General features: G+C 37.2%; 1 protein-coding gene across 1 annotated transcript in view; it reads left to right on the forward strand.

The window, feature by feature from the left end:
• Positions 1-19,665, forward strand: part of DNTT (DNA nucleotidylexotransferase) — a gene marked incomplete at both ends in the record, with an annotated part of 93,755 nt that overhangs the window by 46,463 nt on the left and 27,627 nt on the right. Inside the window, one exon of the mRNA XM_082002453.1 lies at positions 11,238-11,340. Coding sequence (XP_081858579.1) covers positions 11,238-11,340 — 103 coding nt within the window. The remainder of the gene's footprint in view (positions 1-11,237; positions 11,341-19,665) is intronic.

Genomic DNA, 19,665 nt, shown 5'->3' on the forward strand with positions numbered 1-19,665 from the left:
AACTTGCAGAAATATCCAGAGATGTGATCCCCCTTCTGCTGCAGCAGGTGACACTTCTTTATCCTGACTGGATACAAGAAAAGAAAGATTTTTTAAGTAATGCATTCATTGCATTGTCAGGTGTTTCCCTAAAAGTCTCCTTGAACAGCAGCTACTGATGCTCCATAGCAGTGATATCCTGTTAAATAAATGAGAAACCAGAAGTGTTTGTTTTGTGTATCCAATATTAAAGCTATATTCCCTTATGCCATGTAAGTAAAGGTTCTGCTCCTAAAGGGAAAGGGAATTTTCCATTGCTGCTTCATTGCAGAGTTGGATTAACTTCAAAAATAAAATAAATAGCTTCCACAGCTATGGAGAATGAGTTCTGCCCCCAGTGAATTAGAATTAACGTTACACTGGGCAAGAAAAGTAGCATTTTAATGAGGTGTCCACCTTCAAGCACCTCTTCCAGAGAAGACACCTGTGAAATTTTGCCAAAGACTACGTAGTTTGGCTGGGTTTATGCTGTATTACTTGGCCAGGTGAAGAAGCTGCTATACGCTATCTTTGGCAATTCAAACCTTTGTAGAAGCCTGATTTATAGCTGCTCAGGAGAACACTGGCTCAGTTTTCACTATGTTTTCATTTTGGAGACAGTCTAATCTAAAATCATTTTATTCTTAAATCAGGAGCGAAAGTAATTCTGCAGACAAAGCTACAACAGCAATTTTTTTTACCCACAAATTGCCTCAAAATGAGTCAGAGTATCTCACATAGCAGTACGGTATCTTTTCAGTTAAATATATCATGAATGCAGTTTTAATTTTAATTGTCTTTGCTGGTGGCAGAATTTATTTCAGTTCATTTAATTTGATTATTGCTATTTCAGACATTCATCAGTATCCTATTAAACCATCTCACAGATATTAATTATGCCCCAAAGTAGCCCTGTGATGTACAGTCAGGAAGAATTAAACCTCAAGGGGCAGGAATTCCAGCACGTCCTTTGGTACGGAATACAAAATTTTGGTCTGTTTGGGTTTAGATTTCCAGAAATATTCAATTCTCAATTTTTATCATCTTGTGCAAACCAGCTCCAGTAGTGTGACTGAGATGTTGGGCAGCAAAATCAGAGTCCAGCTACAAAATGTTTTTGCAAGTATTTTCCCCGCACTGCCACTTCCCATCTCAGCAAGTATTTTATAGTACGTTACCACCTACATAGCATTAGAAAGAAAAGGGAACGAATTTTGACACTGTCTGGAAAATACTAGCATCAAACTGCCTTCAGAGGTAAGATCTAATTCAAATAACAAACCAGGAGAGCAGAAATTATCCCAAGACGACAGATACTCTCATACCCATATCTGCCCTCCACATTTTTGAAAAGCAATGACTGCATATGTGGACCATGTTGGGATTAATTCACTCGGGGTGAAATAAAAAAATGACATCTGCTACAGCTACTTGCAATGTAAGGTGGGGAGAATCCTTCTCAATTATTCATTTTTTAATAACCATTGGCAAAATCATGATCTAGGATTTGTAATTATCCATTGCATAAAATAACCTGATAATCTATACAGCACTCTCTTCTTATTTACCACCCAAGCCTTCCCTGACTTTCAATTCTGGAATCGGAGCGATCTATGATTCCAGAAACTACAACCTTTGGAAAGCTTAGTATGTCTTCATGTGATAAACGGTATGGGTGAGCCTTCTGGTTACCTAATCTGATGAACTACAAAATGGTACCTTGCCTCTGGCATCCTCCTCAATCTTATGTCTTTGTCATGTTTAAGGTAGAGCTATAAAGATCACGCACCTCGAGAGCAAGTGAAGCTGGTGGTAGAGTTTGGCATGTTTGAGTGCCCCTGGTTTATTCAGGCTGAATCTCCCCTCTTCCACTTCCCCTCCACTGACAAAGCAATCATTGCACGCTGCGAGTCAGGCTTGCGAACAGTCACCTTTTGCATTCTGCTGTCTCTGCTTTCTCTGTGTCAGTGTTTTTGGACTGTTAACTTTGGTTGAGCTGCTTTTGCAGTTCAGTGAGCATTTATTTTCTTGCTACCTACTCTGTACGTATGTGAACCACCATTGCGTTGACACTGTTGGATCTAAATGTTGTTTTGAAAATGAGGAGCTGACTTGAATACTAAGGAAAACTGCTGAGCTAAAGCTGTCGGTGACTTGAAGAACAGCTTATGTGTGGTGCATAGGGTTTAGCTGGTCATTTATGATAGCAGTGGACTGCTATTTATGCTGCTAGTTTGGCTGTTAATACTCTATAATAGTCTTTACTTAGTATTGATCAGAATACGTAACAGTTTCTGAGGAAATGACTTCAAATAAATTTTACAGCATTTATTTGCAATTTGGAAGACCTTTTCTGTCACAAACAAGGTAATTTTCTAACTTTTCTTTTAGCTATTACCCAGTTCTTGTTGTTGCAAATGAAATGAGAGTGTTGCAAACATTTTAATTTCTTCCATTCAACAAAATCCTTCAGCAGGAAATCTCTGTTGCAGAAGCCCTTGTATAGATATGGTTCTGCTTATTTCTTTGGAAAGTGCCTTGTTCTTCCCTTTCAGTGTACTAATTACAAACCTAGCAAAGGTCAATGTCCTTTTAAGTCAATAAAGCCACTTACTCTAGGTCCAGATTTCAGACCTGAAAAAAATCACAGAAGAAATTGCGCTGAAATAATTAATTTCTGATTAAAATCTGAGTTCAGTAAATTTCATTCAGGCAAAACATTCTGAGAATTTTACTTATTGATCTACTTTGAATTTACATTTTATTAAACTGCTAGTAACTTATACCTGAATATGAAACGTTATGGAAGAAGGTTTTGAAAATCTGTAGTATTACAGACAAGAATTATTCTTGGCTGAATGAAATCTGCGACTGCTTTGCCATCAGTGGGATTTTTCTCCTCTGGCTGTTAAAAAGTCCAGGATTTTACCTTCTATGTAGTAGTTGTAGCATTGCCACACTCCAGTGCTTCCAGCTTAAAGATTTTTTTTCTCTTTATAATGGGATTTATACAAGAAAGAAGGTATAGTTCTTTATAGTTCGAGTGACAGCAACTCAGAATTATTTTGATAACTGTCTGTAAGAAATTGTCCATCTCTTGTTCAAGTTCTCAGCAAAGACTGTTTAATAAGCAAATCCAAACGCATACAAATTGCCTGGGCTTTGGAATAAGAATTTCTGTTCCTCTTCTGAGAAGGCACGTGCTGGTGGAGACAGGTAGTAGAGGTACCTTGGTCAGGACTGTGGTTATTAGAGACAGAACTACCACGCCACTTCCGTTTGGTCAAACTCTGGTGTCAAATAATTTCTCTATTTTGCCAGTACTGTGGGAGTAGATCAGACCCAGAGGATACCCTTCTAGAGTAAAACTATGGCATCAATATTAGAATAGTAAGAAAGAAATCCGTGAACTACGTATGCATGTGTGTGCATGTTTGATTGTAGCTGTGATTATCTGTAACCATGTACGTGCACTGAGGCTACTAGAGTTTTCTCTCAGGAATGTGCATTTTATGGTACTTACAAATTATTTGTTTGCTATATCCAGAAGGAGTGATTCTTCTACTTATCCAAGCTTTTTCTTTGCTGCTTAAACAAAAGTTCATTGTGCTATATCACAATTAGTCCATTCCTTCAGCTATCTGTAATCTTCTGCAACGTTTAATCCTTTTCCCATTGCCACACAATCATCACTTCAGCAATTGCGTTTGGTCTTCCTAGATGTTTATGCATATTGCTCATCTATATTCAAGGAAATATGTGAGGCCATTTGAATATTTTCAAATCACTTGGGGGTGTCTGTCTAGAAGCTGTCCTCCCTGCATTTCCCAGAAGAAGAATGCAGAGAAGATGGTACTTAATTTACCCTGTAATGAATGCCCATATTTTTTTCCAAAAATAAAGGACTCTTCTTTTATACCGGCTTTCAGCATTTTAGCTAGTATCCAGCATGCTATACAAACGAATTTCAGCTGGATTGCTTTTAATCTGAGCTCTTTGAAATGAAGGGAGAGTTATATCCTGTGATATTTTGTGCACACTCTCCACATGCTATCTAAGACCTGCTCCATGTAGTTCTGGTCTGAGATTACTTTTCATCCTAGTTTTCTGTATCAAAACGTAACTATGCAACAAAATGGTCAGGAAAGTGAGAGTTTAAAAATATTACCAGTTTTGTGGCGAATATTGGTTGCATAGCAATTCCTGACAGCCTGACTTTTTTTTTTTTTTTTTTTTTTGCTGTCTTTCATGATAGCAGTCATTCTCAGGAAGCTATTTCACAGCTCTGTGTTTTTTCTTATTCCATGTAAAGGCTGCAAATTATATGGGTAAAACATCCATGAACATTTTTTAAAACCATTTCAATCTGTGAAATCTGAATATTAATCTCATAATAAATTTACTGTTTAGTAAACACAATCCAGTTTCATCAGACTAACTCAGAACATTAGCCAATATCCAATGGTAAGTGTTCATATGCCTTCCTCCACAATCAATATTTTCCCACAATTTCAGCAGGAATAAAGGATTCAGTCAAGTAGAAAGAAGCCTGAAATGTTTATGCCAAATCTGGTTTGTTCTCCATTATCTTTCCCCACTTCATTATGTTACATTTTGTGGCAGTCAAATGAGTGTATGATTTGAAGAGTTGTTACGTAATTAATTATATGCAATTAATTTACTTCATTCCAGGAACCCCACATAAATTTATGTTTCTTTATTATTTAATATAGTTGTTCAGACATTGGAAATAAGCACCTGTTAGTCGTTAGTCCTCCAGATTCTTAAAAATATATATGCTTGACTTCATGCAAGTGATTGATGCCTCTGATAACTATGGCGGTGTTCTCATGTGTGAAGTTCAGTATGCGTGTGTAAACACTGAAGGGTTTAGCACATATGCAAGCTCATTCACCACTTATAATGCCATCATTATACCAACGAGAATTTTGTCTGAATAAGGAGTAGAGAGGATTTGCTTTATACATGGAGACTTGGCTATGCTGTGACTGTTACAAAATGAAAAAAACCCAAATTAGCTGGAAAATTTCCATCTGTTTTTTGAGAAACAGAAATACAGGTTGGCCAGCTTGTCTTCAGTCCAGGCTTTGAGAGTGCAGACCTAGTGGTCCACAGTCATCTCTGATGATCTTTCTGAGCAGCTGTTGAAAACCTTTTTCTTATTCTGAATATTAAATGTCTTCTTCCCCAAAAAGAGTGTTCAAGTACCCTTCCTAAAATGATTTGAGAGTGGTTGAATTACAGACGATGGCAGCTGTGAAGAAGGAGTATTTTAGACTGCCCTGGGAAGCCCGATACTAAATTGGACTCCTGGTCCAAACTTTCCAGCCAACAAAGCAAAGTTCACTTTGCATTTCTAATCAGAATCTAGGCAAATCATTTGTTATTTAGCTGACAAGGACAGATCTGAGGTAAATGTTTCAACCTGAGAACTGTTGTCACACAGAAGCGAAGTCAGAGGTTTTGCTTGAGAAGGATTTGTAAAAAATATTATAATCCCACTTTGAATAAAGTGTGAACCTCTGAAAACACAAAAATGCAGTCTGTAAAGCAAAACATCACAGTGACCCATTACCAAATAACCTAAACAAACCAAAGACCAGTGTAGTACAGTGTTCAAGGTTTTAAAGTCAGAAGTCATTTTTATGATCATCTAGTACTGCAGGTAGGCCATTCAGTTAATCACTTTAATGGTTTGAAGGACTTCACAGAGGACTTTTATCCATGGGTTTATCCTATTCGTTCTGGTTTATTCCACAGCAGGGTAACAGTTGGATTCTCAAATGAGAGGAAACTTTTATGTCTACCAATATGATTCTAGGAACTTAAAACTAACAGGTAGATTTTAAAGAGCTGTCAGTGAGAAAGAATTAGTGAGGTGCACCTAAGGAAAAAAAAAAAAAATCTAATACAGAGACTGTAAAATCAAGCTAGGAAAGAATTCCAAGGAAAGAAAAAAACTACCTAGATTTGAGTATTCCTCCTTATCATTCCCATGGTCTCTGAATGCTAAGCAGACAAAAATGCGAATGTCACTGCAGTAGAGCATAAAATATTTTCAAAAATAAACTATCCATATTGTGAAAAAAAGGGAGGAAGCATATTGTAGGGCAAAATTATAAAGACCTGAAAGAAAACTGGATATAGTGGAAGCCAGTGAAGGAAAACAACAGTATAGCAAGCTTCTCTGGAAAATGCCGGGCTGTGTGTAAGTACCGTGAGTAATGGCAAGCTTGGATACATCTGGCCATAGCTGAAGAAAAGGGCTGCTCTTTGAGAAGGGCCCTCACAACTGAAAGGAGCTGTTAGAGAAGATGGTGGTGAACAAATCTAGGACTTAAACTGCAACATTTCAAAGGAGAAACCTTTCCTTGGTTAGCAGGCAAAGCACAGAATATTTTGGCAACACTAAGAAGTAAGTAATATTTCTATGCACAATACAATGTCAATAGTAGAGGTAATAATAAATCAGTTTTATGACAGATCTGTCCAAAGGCATTCTGTTGTCTGTGATTTTATTTGATGCTTATATTTTCTAGAAATATGCCTGAGCAGGAGATGCAGTTACTCATAAACACAGGCTGTTAATATTCATTTTGTATTTCACACACTTCAAGGACTTGCTAAGTTAAGAGAAGCTTACAGTTTTAACTAATGCGAGCACACACGTGGAAATACAGTATAATCTTTTGTATCCACTTTAACTCTGTATAAGCACAAAGATTGCTAAATGGTTTTCAGGGTTTTGACACAGAACTCGTTGCTGCAAAAAAGTGGTTTAAACTCCTCCATTAGTGAAGTTTTGTGAGCAGAAACGTCAGTCTATGTTTCCTCAACTAAGGTAAATTTATCAGAGTTGTCATTGATATGGCTTAGCCGTTATATAATATCCTGAGGTTTCAAAATACTCTGCACCCATAGTATTAGCGTAAAATGTCTAATCATGCATATGTTGCCCTTGTAGAGTAAAACAATGTGATTATCCTTTGCCATACTGTCCTTTCATTCATATATTTAAGTTTTAGTCATAACGATAGTTATGTTTGATGACTTGGAATCTCTATTTTGTATTAAAACAGTTACAGCAAAAAAGATAATTCCAACCTTAAAGGTAATTCATTGATTGGTAAGAAACATATCAACTTTATACAAGTTCAGTCAGCCAAGAATTGAACAAAATTAATTAAATGTTCTGTCTTTTACCGTCTTCGGGTTTGAATAAATTATTGGGACAAAACCTAAGCTGCCATTTCAGTTCTGCGAAGTGCTGGGTTTTTTTATAGCTCCAGCCTGACAAGACCTAGGTTTAGATTTAAAGAAAAGGAAAAAACTTGAACCCGTGTCCCTTCCTGTGCAAGGCCTTAGGCACCTGAACTCCCCAGTTCTGCCCCTGACTGCACCTAGGGGCATCTATGCCTTTCCTTCATGGCAACCCCAGCACCTCCAGGTATGAGCAAGTATTTTCACACATCCTGCTTATGCCCAGCTGGAATCCAGAAACTAGACAGATTATCACTCTCATCTCACAGGCGGCCTAGAAAATAGACAAGCTCTGAGCAACCCTCATAAACTTTAAGAGGATGTGTACAATTTTTTCCGAAATGTCACTGCAGCTGTTTTTATTTTTAAAATAGTACTCAAATTTTATATAAAAGTCTTATGATTAGAGTACATAGGCAGTGGCATGCCAGAATCAAATCCCTACATCTCCCACTATCCATTAGTGGGCTAGAACCACTAGCCTGAGTGGATTTATGCCACCCTGCGGTATAAAATGGGAGATTTGCAGAGCCAGGAGGGGAGAGTGTGATGTAGCGTACTGACTAGGATGCCCATTTAGAGAGAAACCTCTTAAAACTCTGCTCCCTGCACCAAGCATGGGCCCTGTGTTTTGTATTTGACAGCCAGTGGATGACAAATAACTTGGCTGTGAAAATTGCAAACAGTGTTCTCCTTCCTGGCTGAGTGGTTTTAATCCAATAGCTAATAACAAGTAAGTAAATATCCTGTGGACACCGGCATGGACCCAAAGACTGTCTCTGAACTCTGGTCCTGGAACTGTACCCCAGTGGAAGGCAGAAGGAGAGGAGACTGAGGAGATGTCTCCTGTGAAGCAGGAACATCGCCAATATCCCCAACTGAGAAAAATAAGGCAATAAAAAGGTGAGGAATCACTGCGCCAGTCACTGGGCTACAAAATGCAAGACAAAACCAGGCACTGACAGCATCAGTTTGGTGGTTTTTTTTGAAACAAACTATTTGTTTCCATTTTTAAGTGAATGATGCTTAGTTAACCCCCTTCAGTCTCTAAATTATGGTGGAGCCCAGCTGTAGTCCTTTGTAAGGAACCTGCTTTCTTGAATGTGATGGGTTTGAAAAAGACTGCATCCTGCAGCATTCCTCTTGGCGAGCTTCAGGAATAAGCAAGAGACTGAGGCTTCTTCTCTGAGGCACTTAATCAGGTGATGAATTCTAGGTTTTCATATCCAGTTTGAAGATCAGATGTCTGGCACCATGGTGTTTAGCTTGTATATCATCAAGTCCTGTGTCATATCTGGTCTTTAGGTATATAGTTAGCTTCAGTTTCAATGGACTGTTGATGTGCATATAGAGTTAATAAGTGATGAACAAATGCATACGGTAACGTATTTCCTGAGCTGAGGGCAGAGCACCTTGGCACCATCCCACCCCATGTGCCCTTTATGTAATTTTATGAATACGCAATATGTATACATACACAAATACATAAATATGTGTAAATAAATACATATACGTGAAAAGCCCTCCTCTGCTGAGATCAATGGCCACGTTCCCTTCAGCTTCAATAGAATGACGTTCTGAATCTATGTGCACTTCGCTGCATTGTTTTGCATGATTTACAAGCTGTAAGCAATATATATTGTACAACCTTTTAATTTACTAGATTGCTTTTCTATTTTAAGGAAGGTAATAAATTTTTCTAGAATAAAATACATTATTTGGTAAAGAGTACTCATGGAAATTAGACTAAATGTTCCTGTAACAGCCTGACAAATTCAGTCAGAAATTAATCCAATGTGAATTAGTTCCAAGAGAAGCTGAAATAGAACTCTGACAATAACAATGATTTTATATTATGTGCTTTTATATCAGATTTAAATACTTTAACTTCACTTACGAAAATAATTTCAATAAATGCTCTCTGTCTTGAGAAGTAGATGGCCAGTGAAACACCTTGGATTTCTTGGGATTTTACAGCTGGACTGATGCAGGAGTTTGTAGATATCATTAACCCAAAATACGCATGTGTTGAGTATCAGAGGACGAATTGGGAATCGGCTTTCAATTCCATCAGCTTCCAATTTCTTCCTTTGATTTTATTTCATTTTTTAAAATAATTTTAGGCAGGTTTTCTTATGCCACTTTCTGTAACTCTGAGATAAGAATAGCAAATTCCTTCTCTTTGAAAAAACATTTTGAGACATGTAAATAAAAAGTGCTAAGTAAGAGCTTTGGATTATTATGGTAATTTAGGAGATAATGAATGTCATTCTACAAAATAACTCAGAAAGTGTTGCACGAAATACTAAATTTTTTTTTAACTTCTTCAGTTTAAATTGCTGTTCCTTTTATAAGCCTAGACTCGTGCTTTGTTTGAAACATCTTTTGAAATAATTTCCACCTATTTAAGCAGTTTTGACACTGCTGCAGACATGGCACAATAGTTGCACTACAGTGAGTTAGACTGCTTGTCAAATGCAAAACCCTCGGTTTTCATTTCCTTACATCGTGCTGCTAGCGCTGCTCAACTCTCCATCAGTTAGATGATTTCCTGCCACACAAATGGCACATTGTCTGCCAATCAGTGCCATTCCTACAAATTTCCAACTTTAAGAAATCACATTCAGTTTTATGGACTATTTTAAGAGAATGAACTATTTCATTAAATACAAAAAAGCAAACCTTTCGGTTTGTACAGTTCTAATTTTCACTGTTTGTATAACAATTCACGAGTTCTCTGAACCCTGGGCGCAGTGTTGAACTGAAACACAGTTATAACATCACGTACCCTTGTGAACGTCAGCAAGAATAGACTTTCCCATGAGCACAGGAAAAGTATTTGGAGGTGTGATGCACTTGGGTGTCACTGCTCCAGATTTTGAGTGCTTACTCCACCTTCTACATACGGCACGTAGTTACAGAAATATTTCCTCTGCTCCTTTCTCCTTAGGCTGGCCTGATTACAGCTAATAAATAGATGTGTATGCAGTCCCTGTTGCAGTACTTAGACCAAAACAAAAACCTGGTATTAGTTCTGCAAACCTGAGCTGAATTGCACTCTAAGATAAATTCTCAGATTCTCAAACATTTTATAATTCTGAAGGGAAACTTTCCAACAGCATGTTTTTCTTTTTTTCCAATGATAGCTACATCTTAATCTGACTTGGGTTTAGCACATTTGGTAAGTGGGTGAAAGGCAAGCTGAACACTTAGATTTAAATGAAGAAAAACAAGAGGTTATGACATAGTTTAATTGTAAACATTTTTAATGAAAAATTTTGTACATACGGATATAATTGTGAAATCCTTAGTGGGTGTGATAAAAAAGCTTTAATCACATTAAGGCTGAACTATTCTTGAAAAAAATCAAGCTCAATCCCTGCAAAAAACATCGTTATATTTTAGAAAAGAAGAAATGTAAACTACTCAACTATTTTATGTCTGCCATAAAAGAAAACAATACAATTATTCATAATCACGCTTTTGTTCATTAAAATGTCCATCAAGAGCTAAAGAATAATATTTAAGCCTGCAGTAGTCAGACTGTCAAGTTTATCTGCTGTTACTGCACTGGATTCATAATATATGGTATGGTATTTTGATTATGGGTTTTTTTATCCAAAGATGACTGAAACCTTCTTTTCTGGGACTTAAGGGGAAGAAAGACAGGGATTTAACATCACCAAATGGGTCTGCAGTATCTAGTTGAACAATAGAGAAAATACATCAAAAAGTTTAAATTATTGCTTAACAAAGAACACTGAAGACACGATAAAAGAAATAGAAGATTCCATTTTGATTATGTTTCAAGAAACATTGCTATCACTTGATGCTGCAAACTCTTTTTATAGTGTAGCAAAAATATTCTCTTCAAAAGTAGTGTGAAAATCAACAAGAACTTAACTCTTTTCGTCTTCTTGTTTTTCTATTGCTTCTAGAGGGAAGAAGGTTGGACATGATATAGATTTTTTGATCACCAATCCAGGACCAAGAGAAGATGATGACCTTCTGCATAAAGTTGTTGGCTTATGGAAAAAGCAGGTATGAACTAAATAATATTTGGCCAAAAAAAGACATATTCTAACAGCACTGAATTAAGCATGCTTTAAGTGCTTAAAAAATGTTGACTCCTTTTTAGAGAGGACTACAATATTTTGAAATGGAATATTGCTCTATTTAGTTATTAATCATGATGATCTAGGTGCAACCCCAAGCTCTGAATGCTGAAGTTGAAGGTTATATCAGAAGTACTCTACACACATTCTGTTATATCTTATCCTAAGAATATACAGCTAGTCAGAGATAAGAAACCAAGCCAGGTGGAGTTATTTGAGTGACACAGTAAAACTGTCCAGATACTTTGAAACCAAACTCTATTTGTTTAATTTCTCCTTGAGATGGGAGTAGCTTCTCCCAACAGGAACTACCTTAGGGAGCTCCAGCTTTAAGTACAATGGATTTGGGTGACCTCACCTGATGCGAGGTGTGCAAGTCTGAAAGCTTAGGTACCAAAGCCCTGGAATTCTGGCTTCCTTTCAGCCCACAGATGAACATTTTCCCCGGCTTCCATTGGAATATTGTAAAAATTGACATAGCCCTCCATGATGTCTGGGTTTGGAAGAATGAAGCATTGTGCCCATCTAAGGGTTGGGTGGGTTTTTTTTCCTATTCAGCTTTCTTCAGTTCCAAGCAGCTTTAAAATTGGAAAAGTCTGAATCATAACAAGTACCTCAAAATATTCCTGGGTCAGAAATATAGTATGTTGGGATTAATAAGCTTTTGTTTCTTTTTCTACCTTTCTAGCCAGCTAAGATATTTTTCAACATTTACTACCTGCACTGTTCAAGGGAATTGAATACATTTCAACACGTAAAAGGCCAGCACTGTCTGAGGTGAATCACCAAATGCCCCACTGCTAAGTCAAGTCAGCTTTCAGTGCAGATAACCTGGAGAGAATGCTTTTGAGTTGATTCTTGAACTAGGTACTTTAATTAATATTGAATGGGTTAACACGTGAAAGATATTAAAAACATCCAACCAGAAAAAAGCTTATCTTATTGCGTGAAGTTATCTGTTCCAGGGTGGTCAAAACCTTTCAACTGGCTTTAATGGAACTTGTTTTTTCCAGGTAAAATACAGCCTTAGCTGAATTACTCTTTCTTCGGTTGACTTTTGGTCTTTGAAATGTTTATTTTTAATTTCTATGATAAAGAATAAACCATAATAAAATGATTATTATTAATTTCTTAGATTTCTGTGACTTCCATCCTAATTCTGTACAGAAAGTATATGTATTGAAATAGATTGCTAGCAGGTATAATTGAAAATTATATGAAAAGCAATGAAGCTGTTGCAGTTAATGAGTGCTGAGGAGCTACGCTATTTTTTATCTTTTTATTATTTATGTAAAGTTTCTTTCTCAGTCATTCTACTCCCTTTATTCTGAGAAAAGCTATATTTCTTCTTGGAAGCTGTCCTTTTGCCTTCTTAAGCAGACTTGAACCTCTAGGAAGCCACGCGTGGGTCCTCCAAAAATCCTGTTTATTACCACACAGCAGAAAGGAAAAGTGACAACAGGCTGAGGCTAAAGCCTGCCCTGAGTGCAGCCTTTCGTTCCTTCTCCCATTCCATCACACTCCACTTACGTTAATGAGAACAGTGGCTGTGATCTGAGAAGTCTGGCAACTGCTGAAGCTTTTCAGGTCACTCTGAGCTGCTTTCACTAAATGGAATTGAAAGGAAAGAAATAGAAAATAAATTGTTCTTGCTGATTTATTTTTTTTTTTTAAGGATAAAATTTGGCAGAAGCGAGTGCAGGGAGAGTATGGGAGGTCAAGGGTGGCCAAGGGTTTGATGAAAAGATTAGGATTCCTCTAGGGATCCCAGCATAAGGAAAAGCATGTCAGAAGGGGAGACGCACAACGGCTTTAGAAACAAAACCCAAACAAGCTGGGGATTGCTTAAAGCTATGGACAAATATTTTCTGTGTTCTGTTTGTCCTCTAGAATTTTTATGGCTTATGCTACTAGCTATACTGCCTCTCTATTGTGGCAGTTGTAATATACAGGCTTTTATTGGCAGTACTAAAAAATAAGCTGCCAGCAAAATAAGAATGCAAAAAAGAAAGAGAGGAATTATACTCCTCTTGCCTCTTTATCACCTTTGGTTTTTAAGGGGGAGGGGGAACACAAAAAACCCAAAACTTAAAGCATTTTTATACTTTTTGACAGTACATCTGTCTCCTGCTTTACAGCTTTCTACTTTTGTGCTACTGCTTCAAAGCCCAAATTCATCAAAGAACATCACTGAGGTCACAATGTTGACTTCCTTCTGGCAGCTCTTAGTGTAGGATTCTGCAATGTTTCACTTCTAAACTATGAACCTCAGCCTTATTTAAATAGTCTAAAAGGGGCTTTTTCTTAGCTGAGAAGTTTAATGTAACAAGATCCTTCCATTGAAAGCTGTTGAAAACCAAGTGGTTAAATCAACAACATCACGCTCTTTGATGCAGCATCACCAGGGATAAATGAGCTGAGGAACAGAGAACACAAAGTCTCCATTGAGCTTCAAAGTAGAGTAGCAAAATTGAAAAGCTGTAATACAGTACACAGGTTATGGTTTTAACGGTTCTAAAAAGCTTCGTAAAGAAAGAAAGAAAGAAACTACTTCCGTGGGTTCAAGCTTGGAAGTCTGTGGGCAAACAGGCTGAGCCATCTGTGTCAGCTTCATTCACATACTGTGTAAAGACATTTTAATTTTTTGCTAAAAACCTATATACCTATATTTAGCATTGTTCCTGTTGTTACATATGTACTTTCACAAAGGAAGAGGTACTGTTACTACAGGCATTCCTGCGCTCTTCATTCTTTCCCTGTGTATTCAAGTAAGTATAATGTTGCATTTTTCTCTCGGCTTTTAGGAAAATGAGGAATGTAGATGCCTGCCTGTGCTTACTTATTTTAGTATATTAGTGGTCTGGTTTAGACTCTATTATTCACCCTTGCTGAGGTGAACGGGTCAGGAAAGGAAGGCTTGATGTCCAGTTAAGGCAATGGTGAGGAGCAAGTAACCAGTCTTACTTTTTCATCACTGGAAACAGGTTTTTGTAAGCAGCCTTCACACAAGAGGAGCACATTTACTACTGAATGACAGCTGGATTTTAGCAGCAACAAAACCTGTTTCTAAGACAAGATACAGAAATGGTTAAGAGGCTGGAACAAAGAGCTGTTTTTTTTCAGATGGAGATAAGGATGCAGAGCCCCTTTGTGAACACATATTGTCTCACCTTTTGACTCAATGCATTATGTATTTTTTGTTGCATTCTGTCTCAGCTGCATCAGGAGCTGAGGACATGCTTACCTAAAATAGAGTATTGCATAGTGGTTAGAGTACTGGGCGTGAGAGAACTTGGCTTAAAACCCTTTAGGCAGAGGATGGGGCTGAATCTGATTGTCTTGCCTGTGAGGTTATTGCATAAGGTAGGCAGAAGTGTTCCGCTTCCTGCCATCTCTTAAGTGAAGATCTGGGCAGCAGTGGCATTTCTTATGACATCTGATCTTTCTGGTGTGTATTATATATCTGTATGTGGGTCAGTATGTCTGTCTGTCTATCTATCTATCAATCAATTTACCTTGCTCGCCAGTGCAAATACTCATGGCATATGAGGGAAACATCTTCATTCCTGGACTCTGGTGCTGGTCTGTCCATTGCTGTCAAAGCCAGGCTGATCAGGACATGCACAGAACTAGACCATTCCGATGTACAGGGAACTTCAGGATGAAAAAGGGACCAAGGCAGCTGTGCAGTTATGTAGCAGCTGCAAAGTTTTGTATTGCTAATCAAGCCTTTAATGCCATTTGCTAATGATTCCTCACCCTAACAGGCCTGACTGCTCCCACGTATCAGTTCCTTGAGATGTTTCACTTTGTAGAATTCCGTCTGTCTCACATAGGTAGAGATTTCTCTGAACTAACATGCCTACATCCTATTTTGGATTTGCTATAGGTATTTCACTGAAGAAAAATCCATTTTCACTTAATTTCCTTCTGAGATGGTTTAATAAAGAGCAACAACATATATACATTTCAGAAGAACATACTGGATTACATTTTCAGGTGGTATAAAATGGTCCTACGTAGCTTTAACAGAACTCATCCAGCTACCAAGAATTATGAATAATGACAACTTGTAACATTAAAAATAGGATAGAATTTAATTTAATTAAAAATGATAAAGAATGCTAATGATCATATTTGGATTTATTTTTCAGCTTTTAATTTCATATTTTTCTAAAAATTCACACTTTTCCTCAGTTTGACCATGGACTTACTCCAATATCAATGGATGTGACAGCACTCAATATATTTAAGCAAAAGTGCATAATAATTCTAAAAAGGAAAATTGTTGTGGGTATTGAGTTAACTGCCCTAAAACCACACATTTGTTTTTGATGGTATTGTAAATTTGAGGAATGAAAGTGCCGACATTTTAAAACTTGATTGCATAAACAAGGTCTACAGCACTTTATGGTGTATTTAGGTTAATTGGAAACATTATCCTAATGGATATGACCTAGGCTTTGGCTCCTATTTAGAGGTTATATCCTGACTTTGAATTAGTTTTCAACTGCTAGTTGAACTCAGCACCTGTGTAATTGTTGCAAAATTATATTTTTTTTAAGTTGAAGTCGATATTTACACTGGTATACATACTCTCATGCTCTTCCTATTAGCTGTAGAAATTGCCCAGCCAACAAGCTATAAAAAAACACTACAGAATAACTCAGAGAGAGGTAGTCCTAAAATGTCTTTCTAGTCACACTTGCTAACCACGGACATCTGCAAATACTTAAAATGTATTCGAGTAGAAGACATGGCCTAGTCAGCAAGGGAAAACAGTAGTAGAAGGGTTCCAATGCTGATTTGTGGTAACTTCTTCATGATTGCTTGATGTTAAACCTCAGGGACCTCAAGGAGTGTTCCCTTGAAGTTCCTAAATATGAAAATATGATGAGAAAAAAGAGAGACCCATCTTTAAATGCTGTGGTTTAACAGGCAGAATTTGTACTCCTCAAGTAGCTGAGAGATCTCAAAGGGAAGACCTTTAGTAAGTGGTATCCAGGATGACTTTAGGTAATGGGAATGTCTTCATTTTTTCAATGTGTGCAATACAGCAAAGACTGGCATATCAAATTCACCCTAGTTTCATTTACAAATACATACTCCTGTAATTCCAGCTGAGTAGCAAGCTGGAAAAAATGACTCTGAAAACTAAGTAAAGCTGATTCAGAAGAAATCATCTATAGATGATAAGACAGCTAAGTGTTAGAATGAAAATATTGATGAAGCAGAGGACACAATGTTTGACTAAAAGTTAAAAAAAAATGTCTTAAAAGGCCTGAGCATTTTATGTTAAGGCCATTTTATCTATTATAGACACACAGTTAATACATAATCATATTTCCTCAAGTGTTTACAGGCTAAAAATGCAAGTATGGGGTACTGGTGGCCATGTGTGACTGTCCCCAAATCTCACTGAGACAAAAGACTCCCTAGATGCTCATCTGCTTGCCTGTGAAGGAAGAAACCACTGCAGGCTGTGATATCTCGCTGGCTTTCTCAAGTGATTAGAAACAAAAATCCTGTCAGACTTCCCACCTCCAGTGGAATTCCATTCCTTTTGTAGTTCATCTAAAGATGGGCTTTAATTCCTGATTTCTTGCACAAAAAGTGAGGAGATTTCAACTTCATTTGAACACAGAGGACACAAACACGGATACAGATCTGGGCACAGTCTACAAACACCATACAGGTACTGGAAATGTAGGTACTTGGAACTATAAAAGAAGACTTTGCCAAAACTTGATCTAGTTAGGATTCCGCCCAGGGAAATAAATTATTTAGATTCGTTCTGGAATATGCTATGTAATGCCCCAAATCTCAAAGAGCAAAAAGGAAAATGAAGGAAAAGATGAGAAAGCACCGATGAAGTAGCTAGAAGATTTTTATAAAGAATAGGAAGAATGTCAGTGCTTAATCAAAACTTGAAGTCATCAATTAATTGTCAATGATCAGTGAGATTAAAAGCATTTTTTAGGATTAAAAGTAAGAAAATTAACCTGAATGCAGGCATAGCTTCTGCAAAAAAAGTGAGATAATAAGGAGTTATGCATTAACATTCAACAGCTGTTTTGACTCTCTGTTTGGAAATAGCAAGCGTCAGTGACTTGTGATGTTGGGGTAAAACGAAGAAAAAATTACTATGTGTTTTAAAGATGGATATGAGAGAGCACCTGTTAAAATTAAGCACTTTCAAATCAGCAGACTTGGAAACTAGTGATCCAAGAGAATGAGCTATATAATGAGTTTTCTCATATTATTTTATAATAAATCTTCAACATCAGGAAAAATTTCCAAAGAAGTGAAAGAATGTCAATGTAAGTCAAATAGTTATCATTAAAAAAAGTTGGCCCAGTGACCCATAAAACAGCCTGTGACTGATTCCCAGTAAAATAATAGGATCTTTAATTTGGAACTATCATCAACAAAAACCTGGAGGCTGAAAATATAACAAATACCTGTCAGTGTCTCTTCATAGAAATCATATCTTGTTAAGTGTTTTTGTTATGCTTTTTTTGTCAGACTTATAGCTCTGAGTGATAAAAGTAATTTTATTGTTGTAAAGTATTCTCTAAGGTATTTAACATATTATCACGTAAAGTTACCACATTTGCACTATATAAAAGAAATAATCAAAACCTGGTATTTAATATGGAGATATTCTTCCAAAAATCAGTTCATTGTCACCTGAGTTCATAAGAGGTCTGACCTGGAGACCATTGTAGTTAACCATCAACAACCAAATAAAACCACTTCCATACACTCTCAGTTCAATATTGCAATTAAAAAACAAAAACAAGACTAATATGATTCTTTACCATATATTAAGGGGTATGTTAACTAAAAATCAGGGGGCATTCTTGACCATGCTTTTTATGGTGAGACTCTCTAGAGGAAGGAGTATGCGTAAACATTTGAGGAACTTCAGAGGAGGGACAAAAAAATTGATCCAATGATCTAAAGAAATCCTGACGATGGAAATTGTAAGAAACTGAGTCTATTGATCTCATCAGTGAGAAATATGAGAAGTGGGTTTGATCAATGTGTAGGTTTAAAGAAATGTAAAAGGAGATATGAAAAGATGTGACAGTTGTAGGCTTGTTGATCTTGAAGGTGAAAACTAATGAAATTATCTAGTCAGAACGTGAAGTTAGTAGGTTCCATTTAGTAGTTTTCCTTCTAGTAATAACAATTAAACATTTGATAGACTATGAAGAAAGCGGTTTATGCACTATTGTTGATAACCTTTATAACAAAGTTAAATTTCTTTTACAAAGGCAAATCTTAGAAGTCTCTATTTTCTGTGAAATCAGGAGCTCAGAGGAGGAAGTCACAGTGGTCTCCTATATTTTATGAATCCACAGAAGCTAAATTAAGGCTGAGTGTACCAGGACTTAGGCACACATCTAAGCGTTTCCTTTATGTGGAACTGCCCTCAGAAAGCCAAATCTTTTTGCCAGCTGAGCCCTCCTGCTAGATATGGGTTCAGTGACACTGAACATTGCTGTATTATTATGCATCAAGTTCCATTTGTTTTCTGAAGACTCAAGGGTGACTGAAGCAAGTGGTGTGTTGGACAATATCTGCTTTATTTCTTTGTTATTGTGTATTTGATGTCTTGTATGCTTTAAAAAGGGTGTGCTGGGCAGCAGAGAAGAGGGAGGCTGCTCCTTGTCTCGTCCCAGGTGCTGTGCTTTGGATGATGAGAGGTTTTCTGGCTGGTGAGGGGAGATTGCGCTTTACCTGAGGGCAGTTGAACATGCAGAGCTCTAAGAAGCGTTGGGTGTACAGGGTAAGTCTGAGGTGTCCAGGAAATCAGTAGCATTGGAAGCTGCCTAGAAATGCAAAGAACAAGCACAGAGACAGGCCAGAGGAATGACAGAAAGATGTTTTTCCTAAGGGACTAGAAGAGATAGTGCAGAGTTCACTGCAAACCCAGGAGCCATTGAAAGGTTGCTGGCTTCAGAGCCTTCCTTCCACCCAACCCTTGCTACAGTGCTGAATTAGGAGGAAATAACTTGCAACTCTCTGTTACTTCTGTTTTTCTCACTCTGAATGTTCTCTATTATAAAAAGACAAGCTTGTTTATGTTTTAATAAAATCTGGCTCTTGAGGATCAACAGCTTTTTGGTGCACTCCCTTCAAACAAAAGGCATGGGCAGGGCCCTTCCATCCTGCTGGAGACTCCAGATCTTGTCACAAGGAAATCTTACACAAGAGATACAGTCCAAATTCTCTGTTTGGAATC

Source organism: Phaethon aethereus (assembly GCF_964289735.1).
Source record: "Phaethon aethereus genome assembly, chromosome: 7".
Classification (NCBI taxonomy): domain Eukaryota; kingdom Metazoa; phylum Chordata; class Aves; order Phaethontiformes; family Phaethontidae; genus Phaethon; species Phaethon aethereus.